The sequence below is a fragment of the Pseudophryne corroboree genome, chromosome 7, assembly GCF_028390025.1.
Source record: "Pseudophryne corroboree isolate aPseCor3 chromosome 7, aPseCor3.hap2, whole genome shotgun sequence".
Lineage (NCBI taxonomy): Eukaryota > Metazoa > Chordata > Amphibia > Anura > Myobatrachidae > Pseudophryne > Pseudophryne corroboree.
The window spans coordinates 12,920,763-12,944,283 of record NC_086450.1 but is presented as its reverse complement, the minus strand read 5'-3'; the positions used below and the strand labels follow the sequence as shown (position 1 = coordinate 12,944,283).

The window sequence follows — 23,521 nt, the reverse complement described above, 5'->3', positions numbered from 1 at the left end:
CACTACCACCATCCTTACTATTCTCGCTGCATGACCCATAGTTCCTAACTAAACCCTCCCCCCCAGCTCCTAGTTTAATAGCTCCTCCAACCTACTAACTAAGGACATTCCCACCGACCACTTACTTTGTCGTTGGTGCCAACGTGCACCAAGACCACCGGGCCATTCCTAGCCCCTCCCAACAATCTATCTACCCAGTCCGCAATGTGCCGTACCCGAACACCCGGGAGACGACAGACCATACGACGATCACGATCCCGGTAGCAGATTGCCCTATCTGCCTTCCTAATGATAGAATCCCCTACCACCACCATCTGCCTGGGTGCCTATCTAGCTTTCATCCCATCTGAGCCAGAGCGACCACTCCTCCGGTTGCTAGAGGGAACAGTCTACTTCGGCTTCGTCATTTCCTCACCGTCATTCCTCCGTCATTTCCGTCATTCACCAAATCCTCGTCCAATCGAGCAAATTTGTTGGGGTTTGATAGTTCAGAGATGTCGAGCCTCCCCCTCTTTTTCTTCCTTCTAACCGTGACCCAGCTGGCTACCTGATTATCCTCATCTACCGGTGTCCCCCCTGCAACGCCTACACCGTTCTGAATACCCCTCAGTCACGTAACAGTCTGCTCTAGATCAGTGACCCGGGCTTCCAGGGCAACTGTTCACACACATCTCGTGCATATGTATTCACACTGGGTCGGCACCTACTTCGTCCACAGTCCGCAGACCTCTCTCACGCAGGCTGTGGCTGCAGCAGCGCACACTCACTCACCCAGCAGCAGCAGCACTCACACACTTTCTCTCCCCCAGCAGCGCACACTCACTTACCCAGCAGCAGCAGCACTCACACACTTTCTCTCCCCCAGCAGCGCACACTCACTTACCCAGCAGCAGCAGCACTCACACACTTTCTCTCCCCCAGCAGCGCACACTCACTCACTCTCACCCTGCAGCAGCACTCACACACTTTCCCTCCCCCAGCAGCGCACACTCACTCACTCTCACCCTGCAGCAGCAGCACTCACACACTTTCTCTCCCCCAGCAGCGCACACTCACTTACCCAGCAGCAGCAGCACTCACACACTTTCTCTCCCCCAGCAGCGCACACTCACTCACTCTCACCCTGCAGCAGCACTCACACACTTTCCCTCCCCCAGCAGCGCACACTCACTCACCCTCACCCTGCAGCAGCAGCAGCACTCACACACTTTCTCACCCTCTGCAGCGCACACTCACTCACCCAGCAGCCCTCACACTTCACTCTTTCACACACTTTCACACACATGTAAACGTGGCCCTCACACACTTACTTGCTCACTCACTCCACAAGCCGCGGTGGCAGCAACGGCCCCTCGCACTCACACAATGTCACTCACTACCACACACACGGCAGCGATCCTCCTGCTGCCCGCTCCACTGTACGCAGCGCTCAGCCCACTCAGCCCGGCGCCGCTTCCTGATCCCCAGCCTCCTCCCGCATGTGCGCGCTCGTCTCTTCCGTCACTTCTGCTCCCGGCCCCCGGATGCAGTATGCTGTACATTGTCTGTATGAGTGCTCCCGGCAGTTCCCCCATCCGGGGGTGGTATGGAGGGTCGACCACACTTAGGTCGACAGTGTCTAGGTCGACCACTATTGGTCGACAGTAACTAGGTCGACAGGGATTCTAGGTCGACCTGGTCTAGGTCAACAGGTCAAAAGGTCGACATGAGTTTTTTAATCTTTTTTGATGACTTTTTTTGCCATACAATGACCGGGAACCCTAATTAGTGCACCGCGTCCCCTCGCATGGCTCGCGGCTTCGGGCAAGGTTACAGTTCCCAGTCGTAGTCCACGTGGATCGTAAAGTATGAAAAAGTAAGAATTAAAAAAACAACTTATGTTGACCTTTCGACCTGTCGACATAGAACATTTCGACCTAGAATCCCTGCCGACCTAGTTACTGTCGACCAATAGTGGTCGACCTAGACACTGTCGACCTACGTCTTATCGACCTAATGACCGGATACCCACCGATCCTGTCCAGGGTGCAGTCTGCTTCCTGGTTTCCCCGGTAACTTGACGCTAGCGGTGCCGGTAGCCCTTGAGATTCTTCTTTTTGATATCCGGTCTTTAGGTCGACCACACTTAGGTCGACAGTCATTAGTTCGACCACTATTGGACAACATGCTTTAGGTCGACATGGTCAGTAGGTCGACATGAGTTTTTCACAATTAATTTTTTGAACTTTTTCATATTTTCCGATCCACGTGGACTACGATTGGGAATAGTAATCTGTGCTGAGCGCAGCGGTAGCGGTTCGAGGCTCCTTAGCCAAAGCCTGGTGAGCGAAGCGAGGTGACACGGTGCATTAATTGGGGTTCCCAGTCACTTTATGATGAAGGCGACACAAAAAAAACGGCATGTCGACCTTTTCCTAAGTCGATCTTTTCCATGTCGACCTAATGACAGCGTCGACCTATTTGAGGTGTCGACCTAGTCACCGTCGACCAATAGTGGTCGACCAAATGACTGTCGACCTAGTTAGGGTCGACCCAATGAACCACACCCCTTTTAGTTATTGAAAATTATTGTTTTTTTCTCTTATTGCAAAATGAACTGCGCACAAAGCGTCTCTGTCGCCGTCATCACCAGAAAGATTCATATGATCCCTGTTATTGCTAATAAATAGGGACAGGAGGACGGAATATTCTATTCATTCATGTCACGTTTCTCACACAGCTCTTTGAAGTGACGGAGTGCGGCAACGGTTACGTGGAGCCGGGGGAAGAGTGCGACTGCGGTTCACGGACGGTAAGTCGCCAACTCTAAGGCGGAAGACATTCACGTACATTTAAATAATGCATTTTAATCAAGGGAGTAAATTTACTAAGATGGGAGTTCTATTTAAGATGGTATGTTGCCCATAGCATCCAATCAGATTCTACTTCTCATTTGTCTAGCACACAGGTTCTCAAACTCGGTCCTCAGGACCCCACATAGTGCATGTTTTGCAGGTCTCCTCACAGAATCACAAGTGAAATAATTAGCTCCACCTGTGGACCTTTTAAAATGTGTCAGTGAGTAATTAATACACCTGTGCACCTGCTGGGTTACCTGCAAAACATGCACTGTGTGGGGTCCTGAGGACCGAGTTTGAGAACCACTGGTCTAGCACCTTCTAGAAGATAATACCTGGAATCTGATTGGTTGCTATGGGCAACATCCCATCTTAACTAGAACTCACATATTAGTAAATTTACCCCAAGGTATTTTTGGGCATATTTATCAAATGATATTTTGGGGGGAGTACCCACCGATATTAAACATCCCCAGGACATATGAAGTGTGCGGTCCACAGTTCCTGACTGCTAACGCAGCCCCCATACATCTCTACGGGGGCCGCTGAAATGTCAAATCTTCTTTGATAGGGGCTTCACTCCGTGTAGTTCTCTGAGCTCTCCTCTCGCACACACGCAGTCTAATCACGGGTAGGAGCGCGGCTTGTTCCCGGACCCAGGAATACAGTGATTGCATTGGTTACTTCTAACACGTCACAGGGACAGACTCCTATCAGAATAATGTTGATTCTTTAGTGCATAGGAGGTCATTCCGACCCGATCGCTCACTGCAGTTTGTTGCAGCGCAGCGATCGGGTCGGAACTGTGCATTCACCGGGGCCGCAGTGTGCCGGCGCATGGCAGTCGTCGTTGCCTAGTGATCGCCTCTGAGACAGAGGCGGTCGCTGGGCGGGAGAGGGCGCGGTCCGGCCAACACAGGCGTGGCCGGACCGTTGGGGATGGCGGGCCGCGGCAGCTGCGTGACGTCTCACGAAGCCACTGCGGCCAGCGGCAGCGACAAACAACTCCCGGCCAGGCGCAGGAGCTGCGCTGGCCGGGAGTTACTCCAGAAATACAAAAGCATCGCCGCTGTGCAATGCGTTTGTATTTGTGCGGGGGGGGCGGCACTGATATGCGGGGCGCGGACTAGCCCTGTGCTGGGCGTCCCCCCGCATCTCAGGGAAGATGATCGTAGCTGTGCTAAATTTAGCACAGCTACGATCAACTCGGAATGACGGTTTATCGCTGCAGTGCGAACGGGTCCGGCATGCGCATGTGCGGCGGCCGCAATGCGCGTGTGCGATGTTGCCCGGCGACAAGGGTCACCGGGTTACATCGCGTCTAACGAACGAAGCGGTCGCAGAGCCGACCACAAAGAAGATTGACAAGAAGAGTTCTGTGATCAGATAGCCGCCGCCCATAGAGAGTGAAAACCCGCCCTGTGCAAGTGTGCGAATGCATGCGTACGCCATGCGAAAACTTCACCAGACAGCGGACATCTGCAAATCCGTTGACAACTCACTCACCATCGAATGATTTTCCCAGTCTGTGCGCAGGCCAGGACTTACTCCTACAGTGCGATACACACAGGCTGATCGGGGCCGGAGCTGACGTCACACACCCACCCTGAAAACACTTAGGAACGCCTGCGTTTTCCCTGACACTCCCAGAAAACACCCACTTACCACCCACAAACGCCCACTTCCTGACAATCACCTTGCGTACGCCTATTGATCGAAATTTTCGCACCATCCTGTTGCTGTTTGTCTTGGCGCCTAAGCATGCGCAGTCATTCGATAATCGGCCGCTGTACAATTTCAAACAACAGCGATTAGGTCTGAATCGGGACCAATGAACGAGCCGGTTACTTACTAGTTACAATTAGTGTTTCCGCATGTGTCAAATAATCAATGATGAATTGCCTGCTACACTGCGGTGATAATAATTATTAGGATGAATAAATTACAAATACATTTCTATGAGTAATAATAACATAAACAGGAACTCTGATTAATGTCCTGCAAAGACCTGAAATGCTGTAGATTAAAGCTTCAGTACCTCAAATGCTCTGCAACGGGATTAGGAATTTTGGCTCTCATTCCGAGATGATCGTGTCTGTGCTAAATTTAGCGCAGCTACGATCATTCACACTGACATGCGGGGGGACGCCCAGCACAGGGCTATCCCGCCCCACATGTCAGTGCCGCCCCCCCCCCCCCCCCCTCTCCACAGAAGTGCAACAGCATCACACAGCGGCGATGGCTTTGCACTTCAAGAGTAGCTCCCGACCAGCGCAGATTAAGCGTGTTGGCTGGGAGCTACTCGTCTCTCCCCGGCCCGCAGGGGCTGCGAATGACAATCAGGCAGAGGCGATCGCAGCCCAGCTGCGGCCTTCAACCGTCTGGCATGCGCCGGCGCACTACGGCGTGGCGCATGAGCAGTGGGTACCCGTTCTCTCGGCTGCGATAAAAAGCAGCGAGCGAACGGGTCAGAATGACCCCTTTATTTATTGTTTAGATTTAGAAAAGTCTGATACATCACTTAGCGAGTAGCACTATGTATCATGATGAGACAGGTGAAGAAATAAATAGTACAGGGGATGGTATAATACAGGGTTTGATGAACACGTTGGCTTAGTATTCAATCATCTGCAAACATAAAGTCTCATTTTGTGTCATTCTCCTGCGGCTTCAGGTAATAAACGACAGTGGTCGCAGGCGGGATTCATTCATAAAGTGATTGGCAGTGAGGGAGCATTTGCGGGTGGTAACGGGGGGAGCCGCAGAAATGCAGACGGGATGGGGAAGGGGGGTCACAGCTGGCGACATAGATCCCATATACAGTTATAATGTTTCCAGCGTTTTAGGGCCTAATTCGGATCTGAACGCAGCAGCAAATTTGTTCACTAATGGGTAAAACCATGTGCAGTGCAGGTGGGGCAGATGTAACATGTGCAGAGAGAGTTAGATTTGGGTGGGTTATATTGTTTCTGTGCAGGGTAAATACTGTCTGCTTTATTTTTACACTGCAATTTAGATTTCAGTTTGAACACCCCCCCCCCCACCCAAATCGAACTCTCTCTGCACATGTTACATCTGCCCCACCTGCACTGCACATGGGGGCTAATTCAGACCTGAACGCTGCTGTGCGTTTTCGCGCATGTGCCGCAGAGCGCATGCACTGCAGTGTGCATGTGTATGAAAGAGATGCTATCGGGGCGGGCCGCGGCGCTACGCGACGTCACACGCAGCCGCTGCAACCCGGGATGCGGCGAATAAAAAGTCGCCTACCAGCACAGCAGGTAGGGACCTACTTGCTGGGTGTGATAGCATCGCCGCCGTGCGAGGCTATCGCACCCGTGCGGCGGGGGGAGGGCCAGACATGCGGGGCGGACTAGCCCTGTGCTGGGTGTCCCCCCCGCACGTCATGGTGGCTGATCGTAGCGGCTACGATCAGGTACGAATCAGGCCCTTAATTCTGACAGCCGTGCTACGCGACTTGCGCTCCCGATCAGTCAGAGGTGAAACGCCCCCAGTTGGTGCCTTACTACATATCCCAGCGGCTGCGACATCTGCATATGAAGTACCCCATAAGGCAGAATAGGGGTCAATATCTTCTAAACGTTTCCAGTAACCGCTGTCCGTGTCCCGCCTTTCTCACAGACCAAACATATAACCCAGGATTGTGCTGGAGACTGCTGCAAGAAATGTTCTCTGTCTAATGGGGCGCACTGCAGCGATGGGCCGTGCTGTAATACCTCGTGCCTGGTGAGTACAGGCAAGTCCTGGTGCGGTTACTGTAATGTGTGATGCAGAACTCCCACCTCCCAGGTGAGGATATGGTCTGCGGTGTCATCTCATAACATATTACTGCGTCTGGTGCACTGCTAGTATATGCTATTCTGTCCTTGCAGTTCCTCCCCCGCGAGTATGACTGTCGCTACGCGGTGAATGAATGTGACATCATCGAGCACTGCACCGGGGACTCAGGCCAGGTAATGCCATCATTATGTTATGCCATCACCTCTGGTAATGGTTCCCATTTATGACTGTTACATAGACTACCAATCCTTCACATTAATGTTTAGCTAGATAATGTCTAGGTTGACAAGACATTGGTCGACCCCATATTGTTGACATGCATTAGGTCGGCACGGACAAAAGGTCAACGGCTGCAAAAGGTCGACAGGTTCAAATGGTCAACAAGGCAATGTACGACACATGTCGACACCACTTTTTGAGGTTTTTTTTTTTTGCATTTTTTACACCTTTTTCGTACTTTACTATCCACGTGGACTACTATTGGGAATAGTAACCTGTGGCAAGCGCAGCGGTAGCGGAGCGAGGCACCTTGCTCGCAACTTTGCTCGCCATGTAAGGGGACACGATACACTAATTGGGGTTCCCTGTGCTCTGATGGTGAAAATAACAAAAAAAAGCAGTGTCAACCATTTTCCGTGTCATCCTTGTCATGTGTTGACCTTTTGTACCTATCAACCTTTCCTGTGTCGACTTTTGTTAGTGTCGACCTAGACATTGTAAATCTTCTATACAACACCCAGTCTGCAGAACCCAACATCTAATAGAATTATAAAGCAGATCACATTTATCTTGGGTGTCAGGTCGATATTTCTCAGTACAGCTTGCTGCGTTCTCCACTAACCAGGTGCTGCAGGGACAGCCTTACCTGAGGTTTCTAAAGTGCAAGGTGACAGAAAATGAGGGAACATAAAACCTTACATTGTGAGCGACCACTGACGCAGAACCCGACTTCCGGAATGAATCAGTATATAGAACAATCTGCTAAGAGCATAGGACAGGAAACACGGAGAGCACAACTGGAGACAGGAAACACTGAGCACAACTGGAGATAGGAAACACTGAGCAAACTGGAGACAGGAAACACTGAGCACAACTGGAGACAGGAAACACACTGAGCACAACTGGAGACAGGAAACACACTGAGCACAACTGGAGACAGGAAACACACTGAGTACAACTGGAGACAGGAAACACACTGAGCACAACTGGAGACAGGAAACACACTGAGCACAACTAGAGACAGGAAACACACTGAGCACAACTGGAGACAGGAAACACACTGAGTACAACTGGAGACAGGAAACACACTGAGCACAACTGGAGACAGGAAACACACTGAGCACAACTAGAGACAGGAAACACACTGAGCACAACTGGAGACAGGAAACACACTGAGCACAGCTGGAGACAGGAAACACACTGAGCACAGCTGGAGACAGGAAATGCACTGAGCACAACTGGAGACAGGAAACACTGAGCACAACTGGAGACAGGAAACACAGCACAACTGGAGACAGGAAACGCACTGAGCACAGCTGGAGACAGGAAACACACTGAGCACAGCTGGAGACAAGAAACACACTGAGCTCAACTGGAGACAGAAGACACACTGAGCACAACTGGAGACAGGAAATGCACTAAGCACAACTGGAGACAGGAAATGCACTGAGCACAACTGGAGACAGAAGACACACTGAGCACAACTGGAGACAGGAAACACAGCACAACTGGAGACAGGAAACGCACTGAGCACAGCTGGAGACAGGAAACACACTGAGCACAGCTGGAGACAAGAAACACACTGAGCTCAACTGGAGACAGAAGACACACTGAGCACAACTGGAGACAGGAAATGCACTAAGCACAACTGGAGACAGGAAATGCACTGAGCACAGCTGGACACCGGAAACGCACTGAGCACAGCTGGAGACAGGAAACGCACTGAGCACAGCTGGAGACAAGAAACACACTGAGCTCAACTGGAGACAGAAGACACACTGAGCACAACTGGAGACAGGAAATGCACTAAGCACAACTGGAGACAGGAAACACACTGAGCACAACTGGAGACAGAAGACACACTGAGCACAACTGGAGACAGGAAATGCACTAAGCACAACTGGAGACAGGAAACACACTGAGCACAACTGGAGACTGGAAACACACTGAGCACAGCTGGAGACAGGAAACACACTGAGCACAACTGGAGACAGGAAACACACTGAGCACAACTGGAGACAGGAAATGCACTGAGCACAGCTGGAGACAGGAAATGCACTGAGCGCAACTGGAGACAGGAAACACTGAGCACAACTGGAGACAGGAAATGCACTGAGCACAGCTGGACACCGGAAACGCACTGAGCACAGCTGGAGACAGGAAACGCACTGAGCACAGCTGGAGACAGGAAACACACTGAGCTCAACTGGAGACAGAAGACACACTGAGCACAACTGGAGACAGGAAATGCACTAAGCACAACTGGAGACAGGAAACACACTGAGCACAACTGGAGACTGGAAACACACTGAGCACAACTGGAGACTGGAAACACACTGAGCACAGCTGGTGACAGGAAATGCACTGAGCACAGCTGGAGACAGGAAACACACTGAGCACAACTGGAGACAGGAAACACTGAGCACAACTGGTGACAGGAAACGCACTGAGCACAACTGGGGACAGGAAACACTGAGCACAACTGTGGACAGGAAACACTGAGCACAGCTGGAGACAGGAAACACACTGAGCACAGCTGGAAACAGGAAACACACTGAGCACAGCTGGAGACAGGAAACGCACTGAGCACAGCTGGAGACAGAAAACACACTGAGCACAACTGGAGACAGAAGACACACTGAGCACAACTGGAGACAGGAAATGCACTAAGCACAAATGGAGACAGGAAACGCACTGAGCACAACTGGAGACAGGAAACACACTGAGCACAGCTGGAGACCGGAAACGCACTGAGCACAGCTGGAGACCGGAAACGCACTGAGCACAGCTGGAGACAGGAAACGCACTGAGCACAACTGGAGACAGGAAACACACTGAGCACAACTGGAGACAGGAAACACACTGAGCACAACTGGAGATAGGAAACACACTGAGCACAGCTGGAGACAGAAGACACACTGAGCACAACTGGAGACAGGAAATGCACTAAGCACAACTGGAGACAGGAAACACACTGAGCACAACTGGAGACAGGAAACGCGCTGAGCACAACTGGAGACTGGAAACACTGAGCACAACTGGAGACAGGAAACACACTGAGCACAGCTGGAGACAGGAAACACACTGAGCACAACTGGAGACAGGAAACACACTGAGCACAACTGGAGACAGGAAACACACTGAGCTCAACTGGAGACAGGAAACACACTGAGCACAGCTGGAGACAGGAAACACACTGAGCACAGCTGGAGACAGGAAACACTGAGCACAACTGGAGGCAGGAAACACACTGAGCACAGCTGGAGGCAGGAAGCACACTGAGCACAGCTGGAGATTGGAAACACACTGAGCACAGCTGGAGACAGGAAACACACTGAGCACAACTGGAGACAGGAAACACACTGAGCACAGCTGGAGACAGGAAACACACTGAGCACAACTGGAGACAGGAAACACACTGAGCACAGCTGGAGACAGGAAACACACTGAGCACAGCTGGAGACAGGAAACACACTGAGCACAACTGGAGACAGGAAACACACTGAGCACAGCTGGAGACAGGAAACACACTGAGCACAACTGGAGACAGGAAACACACTGAGCACAGCTGGAGACAGGAAACACACTGAGCACAACTGGAGACAGGAAACACACTGAGCACAACTGGAGACAGGAAACACACTGAGCACAGCTGGAGACAGGAAACACTGAGCACAACTGGAGGCAGGAAACACACTGAGCACAGCTGGAGGCAGGAAACACACTGAGCACAACTGGAGACAGGAAACACACTGAGCACAACTGGAGACAGGAAACACACTGAGCACAACTGGAGACAGGAAACACACTGAGCACAAGTGGGGGGTGGAGAGAGTTATAATAAGAATAATACAAGCATTTAGTTGAAGTTTACATAAACATACAGACTCAGATATGTTTCTGTATTTATAGGGCATCTCTGCATTTTCCCATTTGGTGTAAAATAATACAGTTTTGTGTTTATAGTGCCCGCCCAACCTCCGGAAACAAGACGGATATGCCTGCGATTCAAACCAGGTAACACGATAAGACCCCTGCACTGAGTAGTATCTATTCTGCTTGTCCTGTGTATTAATGTCAGTGAATTCAGTTCTAGGAGATGGGCGAGGTGCGCAGCAATAGAAGTTATTGTCGTAATGCACAGTGATGTCCGCTGACCCATCACTTCAGCAGTGTAGCCTTACTGAGCACAATGTACATAGGCAGAGCTGCACTAGCAGGGAGCTACTCGCCGGGGTGCAAAAGCATCGCCGCTGTGCCACTGTGCGATGCTTTTGCACCCGTGCGGGGGGGAAGGGGCAGAGCCAGATATGTGGGGAGGAATAGCCCTGTGCTGGGCGCCCCCCCGCATGTCTGAGTAAATGATCGTAGATGTGCTAAATCTAGATCAGATCTGAATTACCCCCCATATCAATATTTTGGTTTCGATATTCTCAATGTCAACATAATGGCCACTTACCGTCTGTTACATTAGCACCCCCAGCTGTCTCCGAGAAAGAGTCGTTTGCTCTGCAAGAGGATTTTGGTGGCCCCCTGTTCCGAGAATCATGGTAACAGCGCCCAGGGTACACTGATGGCACGCTGGTACCCGGCTTACTCCATGTACCCGAAGGCTCCAGCGAGACTTCTCTGTACCTTCAGGTGACTCAACCTGTCCAAACACAAGAGGCAGGAATTATTTCCGCAACAGGAAAGGAGAAAAGAAGACTCTTTTGTGGGCGCACTCTTGTATGTGTATGTATAGACGTCTCAGAAGAAACAATAATATTAAAATGTATAATTTTTATTAGCAAAGTCAATAAAATAGAATAGTAGTAGGATATATTGTCAAAAAATGGAAACAGAAAAGAAGGGGGGTAGGGGAACACAGAACAAATGATAACAGTGTAAATACTAAATAACAGTTCTGGACTGCCTGGGTTAGAAAATACAGAATAATCACAAATGAATGCCTGAAAAAAAACCAAAAAAAAACTATATGAGTCCTGAATAGGTATATGGATCAAATAGCACCTAAATTAGGTTAAATGAATTGTCAGCTACATCTCTTGTGAGTAGTATTGAGAGGAAAATAGAACAGGCTGAATAAGCAAGATGAATCTGCTGTCAGTGTTAGACGCTGAGCATGACCGTCCAGGGACTTCTACTGAACTGAGTATTCCTCAAGAGTCTCCCACTTGAGTACTAACCCAGCCCAACACTGCTTAGCTTCCAAGATCGGAAGGATTCGGGCGTTGCCAGTGTGGTATGAAAGTAGAAGGAATATTCAATGTCGAGGGCTCGGGAATCACTGATGAGAGTTCACGAATTTAGGAAGAAGGAAAGAATAGATAGAGATTAAAGAGGAAAATAGGGGATCTGCTGCCAATGTTAGACAGGGATGAGTATCCCGGAATCAATGGTGAGAGTCCTGAAAAATAGAAAAAGCCGGAAAGAGCAGAAGAGAGGAAAAAATAATCTGTGGTTGTTCACTGAAGAGGTTAAAGGTCGATGAGCTCTAAGTACAATAGATAGTAGTCCAAAAAATGAATTATTTCAGATATGCCTTCAGATTGCAGGGTACTTTAAGTACCTGTGGTGTTTATAATACCAAATGTCTGGAGAAGCTGATTGTACACGATTGGTAAGAAAGTGAATGAGATTTAAACCATAAAAGAATATCTAGTTCATACTGACAGATTGATATCATGTGTCTCCAAGGAATGTCATGTAGAGAAATTGGCCAAATAGTAGCTAATTTGTGGCAACAATTAATAAGCCCGTTCTCCGGGCATGGTCACTTGAAGTGACAGGAAGTGACCAAGCCTGGAGAACGGGCGAAACGCGTCTTCCACACTCACTGCCTGGGGTACAGCCGACTCCGGATAGCCTGAACCTTGTGCAGCCCCGTCTCATCCAGCCCAGCGTCCATCTGACATCCTCGGTCCGCCATGCACTGCCGCAACGTGACATCCGGCATTGCGCCCCACCTCTGACTCGGACCCAGACAGACTGTCCAGCTCTGCAGTCACGTAACATCCCGCAACCACAGCATGCCTCATTACGGGTACCGGACATTGTGTCCTCTGTCAGATACAGACTTCAACAGACTTCATCTCTGATACAGACCTTATAGACTGTTCAGCCCTGCGGTCACATCGCACTCTGTAACCGCAGCACACACTGTATCCCGCATTCGCGACACGCCTGGATCTTGATACGGACATCTCCTGTATACACTGTACCCTGCCTCCATCCCGGGTAACATCTGCACAACTGTATTCTATTTCTCTTATATCCATTCCGGTGCTCGCTACACATACTGCCTCATAAAATGGATTTATATCAGGCTTATGATAGCCACTAGTCTTTTGATTCTAAAAAGACCTGTCTTTATAGGCAGCCGACGTACAGCGGCTTTCTATCTCATGATATCTAATTTCTCTATCGTCCTAGTGGATGCTGGGGTTCCTGAAAGGACCATGGGGAATAGCGGCTCCGCAGGAGACAGGGCACAAAAAGTAAAGCTTTAGGATCAGGTGGTGTGCACTGGCTCCTCCCCCTATGACCCTCCTCCAAGCCTCAGTTAGATTTTTGTGCCCGGCCGAGAAGGGTGCAATCTAGGTGGCTCTCCTAAAGAGCTGCTTAGAAAAGTTTAGCTTAGGTTTTTTATTTTACAGTGAGTCCTGCTGGCAACAGGATCACTGCAACGAGGGACTTAGGGGAGAAGAAGTGAACTCACCTGCGTGCAGGATGGATTGGCTTCTTTGGCTACTGGACATTAGCTCCAGAGGGACGATCACAGGTACAGCCTGGATGGTCACCGGAGCCTCGCCGCCGGCCCCCTTGCAGATGCTGAAACAAGAAGAAGGTCCAGAATCGGCGGCATGAAGACTCCTCAGTCTTCTTAAGGTAGCGCACAGCACTGCAGCTGTGCGCCATTTCCTCTCAGCACACTTCACACGGCAGTCACTGAGGGTGCAGGGCGCTGGAAGGGGGGCGCCCTGGGAGGCAATGAAAACCTATTTTTGGCAAAAAATACCTCACATATAGCCTCCGGGGGCTATATGGAGATATTTAACCCCTGCCAGAATCCGTTAAGAGCGGGAGACGAGGCCGCCGAAAAAGGGGCGGGGCCTATCTCCTCAGCACACAGCGCCATTTTCCCTCACAGAAAGGCTGGAGGGAAGGCTCCCAGGCTCTCCCCTGCACTGCACTACAGAAACAGGGTTAAAACAGAGAGGGGGGGCACTAATTTGGCGTTAGAAATATATAAAAAAGATGCTATAAGGGAAAACACTTATATAAGGTTGTCCCTATATAATTATAGCGTTTTTGGTGTGTGCTGGCAAACTCTCCCTCTGTCTCTCCAAAGGGCTAGTAGGTCCTGTCCTCTATCAGAGCATTCCCTGTGTGTGTGCTGTGTGTCGGTACGTGTGTGTCGACATGTATGAGGACGATGTTGGTGAGGAGGCGGAGCAATTGCCTGTAATGGTGATGTCACTCTCTAGGGAGTCGACACCGGAATGGATGGCTTATTTAGGGAATTACGTGATAATGTCAACACGCAGCAAGGTCGGTTGACGACATAAGACGGCCGACAAACAATTAGTACCGGTCCAGACGTCTCAAAAACACCGTCAGGGGTTTTAAAACGCCCGTTTACTTTAGTCGGTCGACACAGACACAGACAGAGACACTGAATCCAGTGTCGACGGTGAATAAACAAACGTATTCCTTATTAGGGCCACACGTTAAGGGCAATGAAGGAGGTGTTACATATTTCTGATACTACAAGTACCACAAAAGAGGGTATTATGTGGGATGTGAAAAAACTACCGTAGTTTTTCCTGAATCAGATAAATTAAATGAAGTGTGTGATGATGCGTGGGTTCCCCCCGATAGAAAATATGGGCGGTATACCCTTTCCCGCCAGAAGTTAGGGCGCGTTGGGAAACACCCCTTAGGGTGGATAAGGCGCTCACACGCTTATCAGAACAAGTGGCGGTACCGTCTATAGATAGGGCCGTCCTCAAGGAGCCAGCTGACAGGAGGCTGGAAAATATCATAAAAAGTATATACACACATACTGGTGTTATACTGCGACCAGCGATCGCCTCAGCCTGGATGTGCAGAGCTGGGGTGGCTTGGTCGGATTCCCTGACTAAAAATATTGATACCCTTGACAGGGACAGTATTTTATTGACTATAGAGCATTTAAAGGATGCATTTCTATATATGCGAGATGCACAGAGGGATATTTGCACTCTGGCATCAAGAGTAAGTGCGATGTCCATATCTGCCAGAAGATGTTTATGGACACGACAGTGGTCAGGTGATGCAGATTCCAAACGGCACAAAGGTGTATTGCCGTATAAAGGAAGAGGAGTTATTTGGGGTCGGTCCATCGGACCTGGTGGCCACGGCAACTGCTGGAAAATCCACCGTTTTTTTCCCTAAGTCACATCTCTGCAGAAAAAGACACCGTCTTTTCAGCTTCAGTCCTTTCGTCCCTATAAGAGTCATATCTGCCCAGGGATAGAGGAAAGGGAAGAAGACTGCAGCAGGCAGCCCATTCCCAGAAACAGAAGCGTTCCACCGCTTCTGACAAGCTCTCAGCATAACGCTGAGACCGTACAGGACCCCTGGATCCTACAAGTAGTATCCCAGGGGTACAGATTGGAATGTCGAGACGTTTCCCCTGCGCAGGCTCCTGAAGTCTGCTTTACCAAGGTCTCCCTCCGACAAGGAGGCAGTATGGGAAAAAATTCACGAGCTGTATTCCCAGCAGGTGATAATTAAATTACCCCTCCTACAACAAGAAAAGGGGTATTATTCCACACTATATTGTGGTACTGAAGCCAGAAGGCTAGGTGAGACCTATTCTAAATCTAAAAAAATTTGAACACTTACAAAGGTTCAAGTCAAGATGGAGTCACTCAGAGCAGTGATAACGAACCGGGAAGAAGGGGACTATATGGTGTCCCGAGACATCAGGGATGCTTACCTCCATGTCCCAAATTTGCCCTTCTCACTAAGGGTACCTCAGGTTCGTGGTACAGAACTGTCACTATCAGTTTCAGACGCTGCCGTTTGGATTGTCCACGGCACCCCGGGTCTTTACCAAGGTAATGGCCGAAATGATGGTTCTTCTTCGAAGAAAAGGCGTCTTAATTATCCCTTACTTGGACGATCTCCTGATAAGGGCAAAGTCCAGGGAACAGTTGGAGGTCGGAGTAGCACTATCTCGGATACTGTTACAACAGCAGGGGTGGATTCTAAATATTCCAAAATCGCAGCTGATCCCGACAACAAGTCTCCTGTGCTTAGGGATGATTCTGGACACAGTCCAGAAAAAGGTGTTTCTCCCGGAAGAGAAAGCCAGGGAGTTATCCGAGATAGTCAGGAACCTCCTAAAATCAGTGCATCATTGCACAAGGGCCATGGTAAAAAAATGGTGACTTCCTTTGAAGCAATTCCAGTCGGCAGATTTCATGCAAGAACTTTTCAGTGGGATCTGCTGGGCAAATGGTCCGGATCGCATCTTCAGATGCATCAGCGGATAACCCTATATCCAAGGACAAGGGTGTCTCTCCTGTGGTGGTTACAGAGTGCTCATCTTCTAGAGGGCCGCAGATTCGGCATTCAGTTTTGGATGTTGGTGACCACGGAGGCCAGCCCGAGAGGCTGGGGAGCAGTCACACAAGGAAAAAATTTCCAGGGAGTGTGATCAAGTCTGGAGACTTTTCTCCACATAAATATAGCTAAGGGTAAATTTATAATGCTCTAAGCTTAGCAAGACCTCTGCTTCAAGGTCAGCCGTTATTGATCCAGTGGGATAAAACATCACGGCAGTCGCCCACGTAAATAGACAGGGCGGCACAAGAAGCAGGAGGGCAGTGGCAAAAACTGCAAGGACTTTTCGCTGGGCGGAAAATCATGTGATAGCACTGTCAGCAGTGTTTCATTCCGGGAATGGAAACTGGGAAGCAGACTTCCTCAGTAGGCACGACCTCCACCCGGCAGAGTGGGAACTTCATGGGGAAGTTTTCCACATGATTGTAAACCGTTGGGAATTACCAAAGGTGGACATGATGGCGTCCCGTCTGAACAAAAAACGGGACAGGTATTGCGCCAGGTTAAGAGACCCTCAGGCAATAGCTGTGGACGTTCTGGTAACACCGTGGGTGTACCAGTCGGTGTATGTGTTCCATCCTCTGCTTTTCATACCTAAGGTACTGAGAATTATAAGACGTAGAGGAGTAAGAACTATACTCATGGCTCCGGATTGGCCAAGAAGGACTTGGTACCCGGAACTTCAAGAGATGCTCACAGAGGACTTATGGCCTCTGCCGCTAAGAAGGGACTTGTTTCAGCAAGTACCATGTCTGTTCCAAGACTTACCGCAGCTGCGTTTGACGGCATGGCGGTGGAACGCCGGATCCTAAGGGAAAAGGCATTCAGGAAGAGGTCATTCCTACCCTGGTCAAAGCCAGAAAGGAGGTGACCGCACAACATTATCACCACATGTGGCGAAAATATGTTGCGTAGTGTGAGGCCAGGAAGGCCCCACGAAGAAATTTCAACTCGGTCGATTCCTGCATTTCCTGCAAACAGGAGTGTCTATGGGCCTCGAATTGGGGTCCATTAAGGTTCAAATTTCGGCCCTGTCGATTTTTCTTCCAGAAAGAATTGGCTTCAGTTCCTGAAGTCCAGAAGTTTGTCAAGGGAGTATTGCATATACAACCCCCTTTTGTGCCTCCAGTGGCACTGTGGGATCTCAACGTAGTTCTGGGATTCCTCAAAACACATTGGTTTAAAACCAGTCAAATCTGTGGATTTGAAGCATCTCACATGAAAAGTGAACATGCTCTTGGACCTGGCCTGGACCAGGCGAGTGTCAAATTGGTGTTTTTTTTCTCAAAAAAGCCCATATCTGTTTGTCCATTCGGACAGGGCAGAGCTGCGGACTCGTCCCCAGTTCTCTCCCTAAGGTGGTGTCAGTGTTTCACCTGAACCAGCTTATTGTGGTGTCTTGCGCCTACTAGGGACTTGGAGGACTCCAAGTTGCTAGATGTGGTCAGGGCCCTGAAAATATAGGTTCCAGGACGGCTGGAGTCAGGAAAACTGACTTGCTGTTATCCTGTATGCACCCAACAAACTGGGTGCTCTTGCTTCTAAGCAGACTTTTGCTAGTTGGATGTGTAATACAATTCAGCTTGCACATTCTGTGGCAGGCCTGCCACAGCCAAAATATGTAAATGCCCATTCCACAAGGAAGGTGGGCTCATCTTGGGCGGCTGCCCGAGGGGTCTCGGCTTTACAACTTTGCCGAGCGGCTATTTAGTCAGGGGCAAACACGTTTGTAAAATCCTACAAATTTGATAACCTGGCTAAGGAGGACCTGGAGTTCTCTCATTCGGTGCTGCAGAGTCATCCGCACTCTCCCGCCCGTTTGGGAGCTTTGGTATAATCCCCATGGTCCTTTCAGGAACCCCAGCATCCACTAGGACGATAGAGAAAATAAGAATTTACTTACCGATAATTCTATTTCTCGGAGTCCGTAGTGGATGCTGGGCGCCCATCCCAAGTGCGGATTATCTGCAATACTTGTACATAGTTACAAAAATCGGGTTATTATTGTTGTGAGCCATCTTTCAGAGGCTCCGCTGTTATCATACTGTTAACTGGGTTCAGATCACAGGTTTTACAGTGTGATTGGTGTGGCTGGTATGAGTCTTACCCGGGATTCATAAATCCTTCCTTATTGTGTACGCTCGTCCGGGCACAGTATCCTAACTGAGGCTTGGAGGAGGGTCATAGGGGGAGGAGCCAGTGCACACCACCTGATCCTAAAGCTTTACTTTTTGTGCCCTGTCTCCTGCGGAGCCGCTATTCCCCATGGTCCTTTCAGGAACCCCAGCATCCACTACGGACTCCGAGAAATAGAATTATCGGTAAGTAAATTCTTATTATTGTTGAGCTATACTGGGGTATTAGAGCTTTGGTCAGTTATAAATCTGACATATCAACTACATATCACTGGTTCAGTATGTTTCAAGAATTTCTCTTTTCTTTCTGTTCTTCTCTAAATCTATTTGGAGAGCATGTTCACAGTAGCATTATCTTCTATGGTCATTTAACCTATTTCTGCAGCTCTGATATCATTGGGGTCGATTCTATTCGGCAACTTAAGAATAGCGCAGGGAATTAGCTCCCGACGCTATTCAATTCAGCTGCTAGTGACCCGCAATTGTCGGGAATTCTTCTCTCATCTCCGGGGGATGAGAGAAGAAACCCGACAAAAGTGTTGCCTCGCGGCCGGCGCGAGGCTGATTCTGTCGGGAATCAGCATCGCCGCGGGTAGTTAAGTCGGAGAATGCCCGTTCTCCCGACAAAACTACCTGTTAAGTCGGCGAGAACGGGACATCGCCGACTTAACTGGAGCTGAATTGAATAGCGTCGGGAGCTAATTCCCGGCGCTATTCTTAAATTGCCGAATAGAATCGACCCCATTGAGACTTAAAACCTACTATTTATCTTTCTCCTTATTATAGAATTGTTGCCACAAATTAGCTACTATTTGGCCAATTTCTCTACATGACATTCCTTGGAGACACATGATATCAATCTGTCAAGTATGAACTAGATATTCTTTTATGGTTTAAATCTCATTCACTTTCTTACCAATCGTGTACAATCAGCTTCTCCAGACATTTGGTATTATAAACACCACAGGTACTTAAAGTACCCTGCAATTTGAAGGCATATCTGAAATAAGTCATTTTTTGGACTACTATCTATTGTACTTAGAGCTCATCGACCTTTAACCTCTTCAGTGAACAACCACAGATTATTTTTTCCTCTCTTCTGCTCTTTCCGGCTTTTTCTATTTTTCAGGACTCTCACCATTGATTCAGGGATACTCATCCCTGTCTAACATTGGCAGCAGATCCCCTATTTTCCTCTTTAATCTCTATCTATTCTTTCCTTCTTCCTAAATTCGTGAACTCTCATCAGTGATTCCCGAGCCCTCGATATTGAATATTCCTTCTACTTTCATACCACACTGGCAACGCCCGAATCCTTCCGATCTTGGAAGCTAAGCAGTGTTGGGCTGGGTTAGTACTCAAGTGGGAGACTCTTGAGGAATACTCAGTTCAGTAGAAGTCCTTGGACGGTCATGCTCAGCGTCTAACACTGACAGCAGATTCATCTTGCTTATTCAGCCTGTTCTATTTTCCTCTCAATACTACTCACAAGAGATGTAGCTGACAATTCATTTAACCTAATTTAGGTGCTATTTGATCCATATACCTATTCAGGACTCATAAAGTTTTTTTTTGTTTTTGTTTTTTTCTTCAGGCATTCATTTGTGATTATTCTGTATTTTCTAACCCAGGCAGTCCAGAACTGTTATTTAGTATTTACACTGTTATCATTTGTTCTGTGTTCCCCTACCCCCCTTCTTTTCTGTTTCCATTTTTTGACAATATATCCTACTACTATTCTATTTTATTGATTTTGCTAATAAAAATTATACATTTTAATATTATTGTTTCTTCTGAGACGTCTATACATACACATACAAGAGTGCGCCCACAAAAGAGTCTTCTTTTCTCCTTTCCTGTTGCATGCTTTATTACTGACTCAGGGTGCACCACCAAATCTAAGATTGATTAGAAAACATTGGTTTTCTCTTTTTACTCATTACATTTTGGTTACGATATTATCTATTATATACGCTATTATTCCCCAGTGCGGTATACCCCCGATACATGAAGGAATTATTTCCGAGCAAGACACGGAATGAGTATTGTCTGCAGTGTTTGGCTGTCCCTCACCTCCTCCGAGCGCCTGGGCCGCCATGCTGGCCCCTCTCTGTGCAGCAGAATCCGTCTAAAGGCCCCTAGCCCAAACCAGTTATTACTCATTGTGGAAGACCTGACTGGGACGAGGGTCCCCACATCCCGGACAAGTCTTTCTCTGAGCTCGTGTAGGCTTCTGAAATTTGTTTTACCCCGGAGTGACCCAGAACAGGAGGCGACTGAGCTTCGTGTGGATCCCTGCGGAGAAGATACCTTTCTCCCTGCAGTGGCATTGCCATACCGACAGGCTCACAGCAAACTTCCTGTGCATGCCGCAACGCCGCAGTCTGACAGGAGGCCAGGTACGCAATGCGTCTACTAATCACACAAAATCACAACAGGTAAATGGGCATGGTACAGCGATGTATGGACTGCCCACTATTGCTGGGGATCTAACCGCTTATACAGATGGTACACTACCAGTACAGTCTCAAACTGGGGGATGGTCCGATAAAGAAGCCCAACACTGACAGGGCCTACGGTGCTTGGTAGGACAAAGACCTGTGAAATAACTTGTCACTGGTACAATATGGCTACTGGCATCCGTTCGGGTGGTGTACTGGGTGTTTTACTAGGATCTGAAGTCGTGCTGGTGTTCTGCTGCCTCCTGGGGGTGTCCTAGAAACAGGCTGGAGACTGGGTGAATGCGCAGGCATGCGGGAAATGCCAAGGCCTTACAGCAGTGGGGCCTGGAGTATTAGCCCATCCCTTCCCTGGTCTAGCTGTTTAGCAGGAGCCAGGAGAGGGCACAGTGACACCTTTGTTTACCACCCTTTCCTACTCCGAATGGAGAAACATTTGAATTGCTCCATTAGGCCCCCATCTAGTGGCCGCTTGCGGGCAGAACACTTGAATTCTCCCCATAGAGGTGATAAGCAGCATTATCCTTTTATTATATTGAATTTTATGTTATTTTGCTGTTTTTTGCACATTTTCTGATCGTATGACATATGTTTTAGGGACGCTGTTATAATGGTGAATGTAAGACGAGAGACAATCAGTGCAAACACATCTGGGGACAGAGTAAGTGACCGGTCACATTCTTGTGTAACCTGTTTTGTGTGTATTACATAGAAACATAGAATTTGACGGCAGATAAGAACCACTTGGCCCATCTAGTCTGCCCCTTTTTTTTATTCTTTAGGTAATCTCAACCCTTTTTGAACCTTAATTCTTTGTAAGGATATTCATATGTCTATCCCAAGCATGTTTACATTGCTCTACAGTCTTAGCCTCTACCACCTCTGATGGGAGACTATTCCACTTATCCACTACCCTTTCTGTGAAGTAATTTTTCCTTAAATTTCCCCTGAACCTCCCCCCCTCCAGTCTCAGTGTATGTCCTCGAGTTCTAATACTTCTCTTCCTTTGAAGAATGTTTCCCTCCTGAACTTTGTTAAAACCTTAGGTATTGATAGTAGTACAGATGTTTATTAATAACCCTGCCGTCGTTATATTACATGAAACAGCCATTATCTTTAGTTGTTGTTGCCATTGTACATAGGGGGTCATTCCGAGTTGTTCGCTCGTTGCCGATTTTCGCAACGGAGCGATTAAGGCAAAAATGCGCATGCGCATGGTACGCAGTGCGCATGCGGTAAGTATTTTAGCACAAAACTTAGTAGATTTACTCACGTCCGAACGAAGAATTTTCATCGTTGAAGTGATCGGAGTGTGATTGACAGGAAGTGGGTGTTTCTGGGCAGAAACTGAGCGTTTTCTGGGAGTGTGCGGAAAAATGCAGGCGTGCCAGGAAAAAACGCGGGAGTGTCTGGAGAAACGGGGGAGTGGCTGGCCGAACGCAGGGCGTGTTTGTGACGTCAAACCAGGAACGAAGCGGCCTGAGCTGATCACAATCTGTGAGTAGGTCTGGAGCTACTCAGAAACTGCTAAGAATTTTCTATTCGCAATTCTGCAAATCTTTCGTTCGCTATTCTGCTAAGCTAAGATACACTCCCAGAGGGCGGCGGCCTAGCGTGTGCAATGCTGCTAAAATCTGCTAGTGAGCGAACAACTCGGAATCACCCCCATAGTTACCCTTAGAGCTATGAAATAAGTATTTTTGGTAAATGAAAATAAAAAGTACAACTCTCACACATTAGTCCAGTGTTTCCCAACCTCGGTCCTCAAGGCACACTAACAGTCCTGGTTTTAGTGATATCCAGGCTTGAACACAGGTGACTTAATTAGTAGCTCAGTTATTTTGATTTAACCATCTGTGCTGAAGCCTGGATATCACTAAAACCTGCCCTGTTGGTGTGCCTCGAGGACCGTGGTTGGGAATGCCTGCATTAGTGCATAACACGCACACATTTGTGCGATCATAAATAGGAGAAACCTTCCAAACTGCGGATTTCCACTGCAAAAACTATACTGTGCGCTCATATACAGTAGATACCTCATTCGATGTAATGTTATATACAGTAGAATATCATAAAAAAGTATTAAATATCATTATTATTATAAGTTTTCTATTTTGTTTTTTTAAGTCACACACAAGTACACAGATGTTATTCAATTGTAAAAGCCTCATATTTCATATTGAGTGGAATTGTCAGCACATACTGTATAACCAGCGTCTGAAATGGACACAGACAGCAGTTACCCGGCTATTGGGGGTCATTCCGAGTTGATCGCTAGCTGCATTCCTTCGCTGTGCAGCGATGAGGCAAAAAAAAGGCACTTCTGCGCATGCGTATGCGGCGCGACGTACTATTACAATGAACTATGTAGTTTCATACAGGGTCTAGCGAAGCTTTTCAGTCGCACTGCTGGCCACAGAGTGATTGACAGGAAGTGGGCGTACCTGGGTGGCAA

At 48.5% G+C, this 23,521-nt stretch overlaps 1 protein-coding gene and 2 pseudogenes across 5 annotated transcripts in view; 2 read left to right on the top strand and 1 right to left on the bottom strand.

Moving 5' to 3' along the window:
• The window catches only part of ADAM23 (ADAM metallopeptidase domain 23), a 282,388-nt gene that overhangs the window by 203,118 nt on the left and 55,749 nt on the right, over window positions 1-23,521 (top strand). For all 5 annotated transcript variants that reach the window (XM_063932697.1, XM_063932698.1, XM_063932699.1 and 2 more), the window contains exons 16-20: window positions 2,720-2,791; window positions 6,480-6,584; window positions 6,731-6,811; window positions 10,824-10,874; window positions 21,664-21,727. In XM_063932697.1, coding sequence (XP_063788767.1) covers window positions 2,720-2,791; window positions 6,480-6,584; window positions 6,731-6,811; window positions 10,824-10,874; window positions 21,664-21,727 — 373 coding nt within the window. The remainder of the gene's footprint in view (window positions 1-2,719; window positions 2,792-6,479; window positions 6,585-6,730; window positions 6,812-10,823; window positions 10,875-21,663; window positions 21,728-23,521) is intronic.
• Window positions 11,998-12,116, bottom strand: LOC134946261 (5S ribosomal RNA; annotated as a pseudogene).
• Window positions 19,888-20,006, top strand: LOC134946260 (5S ribosomal RNA; annotated as a pseudogene).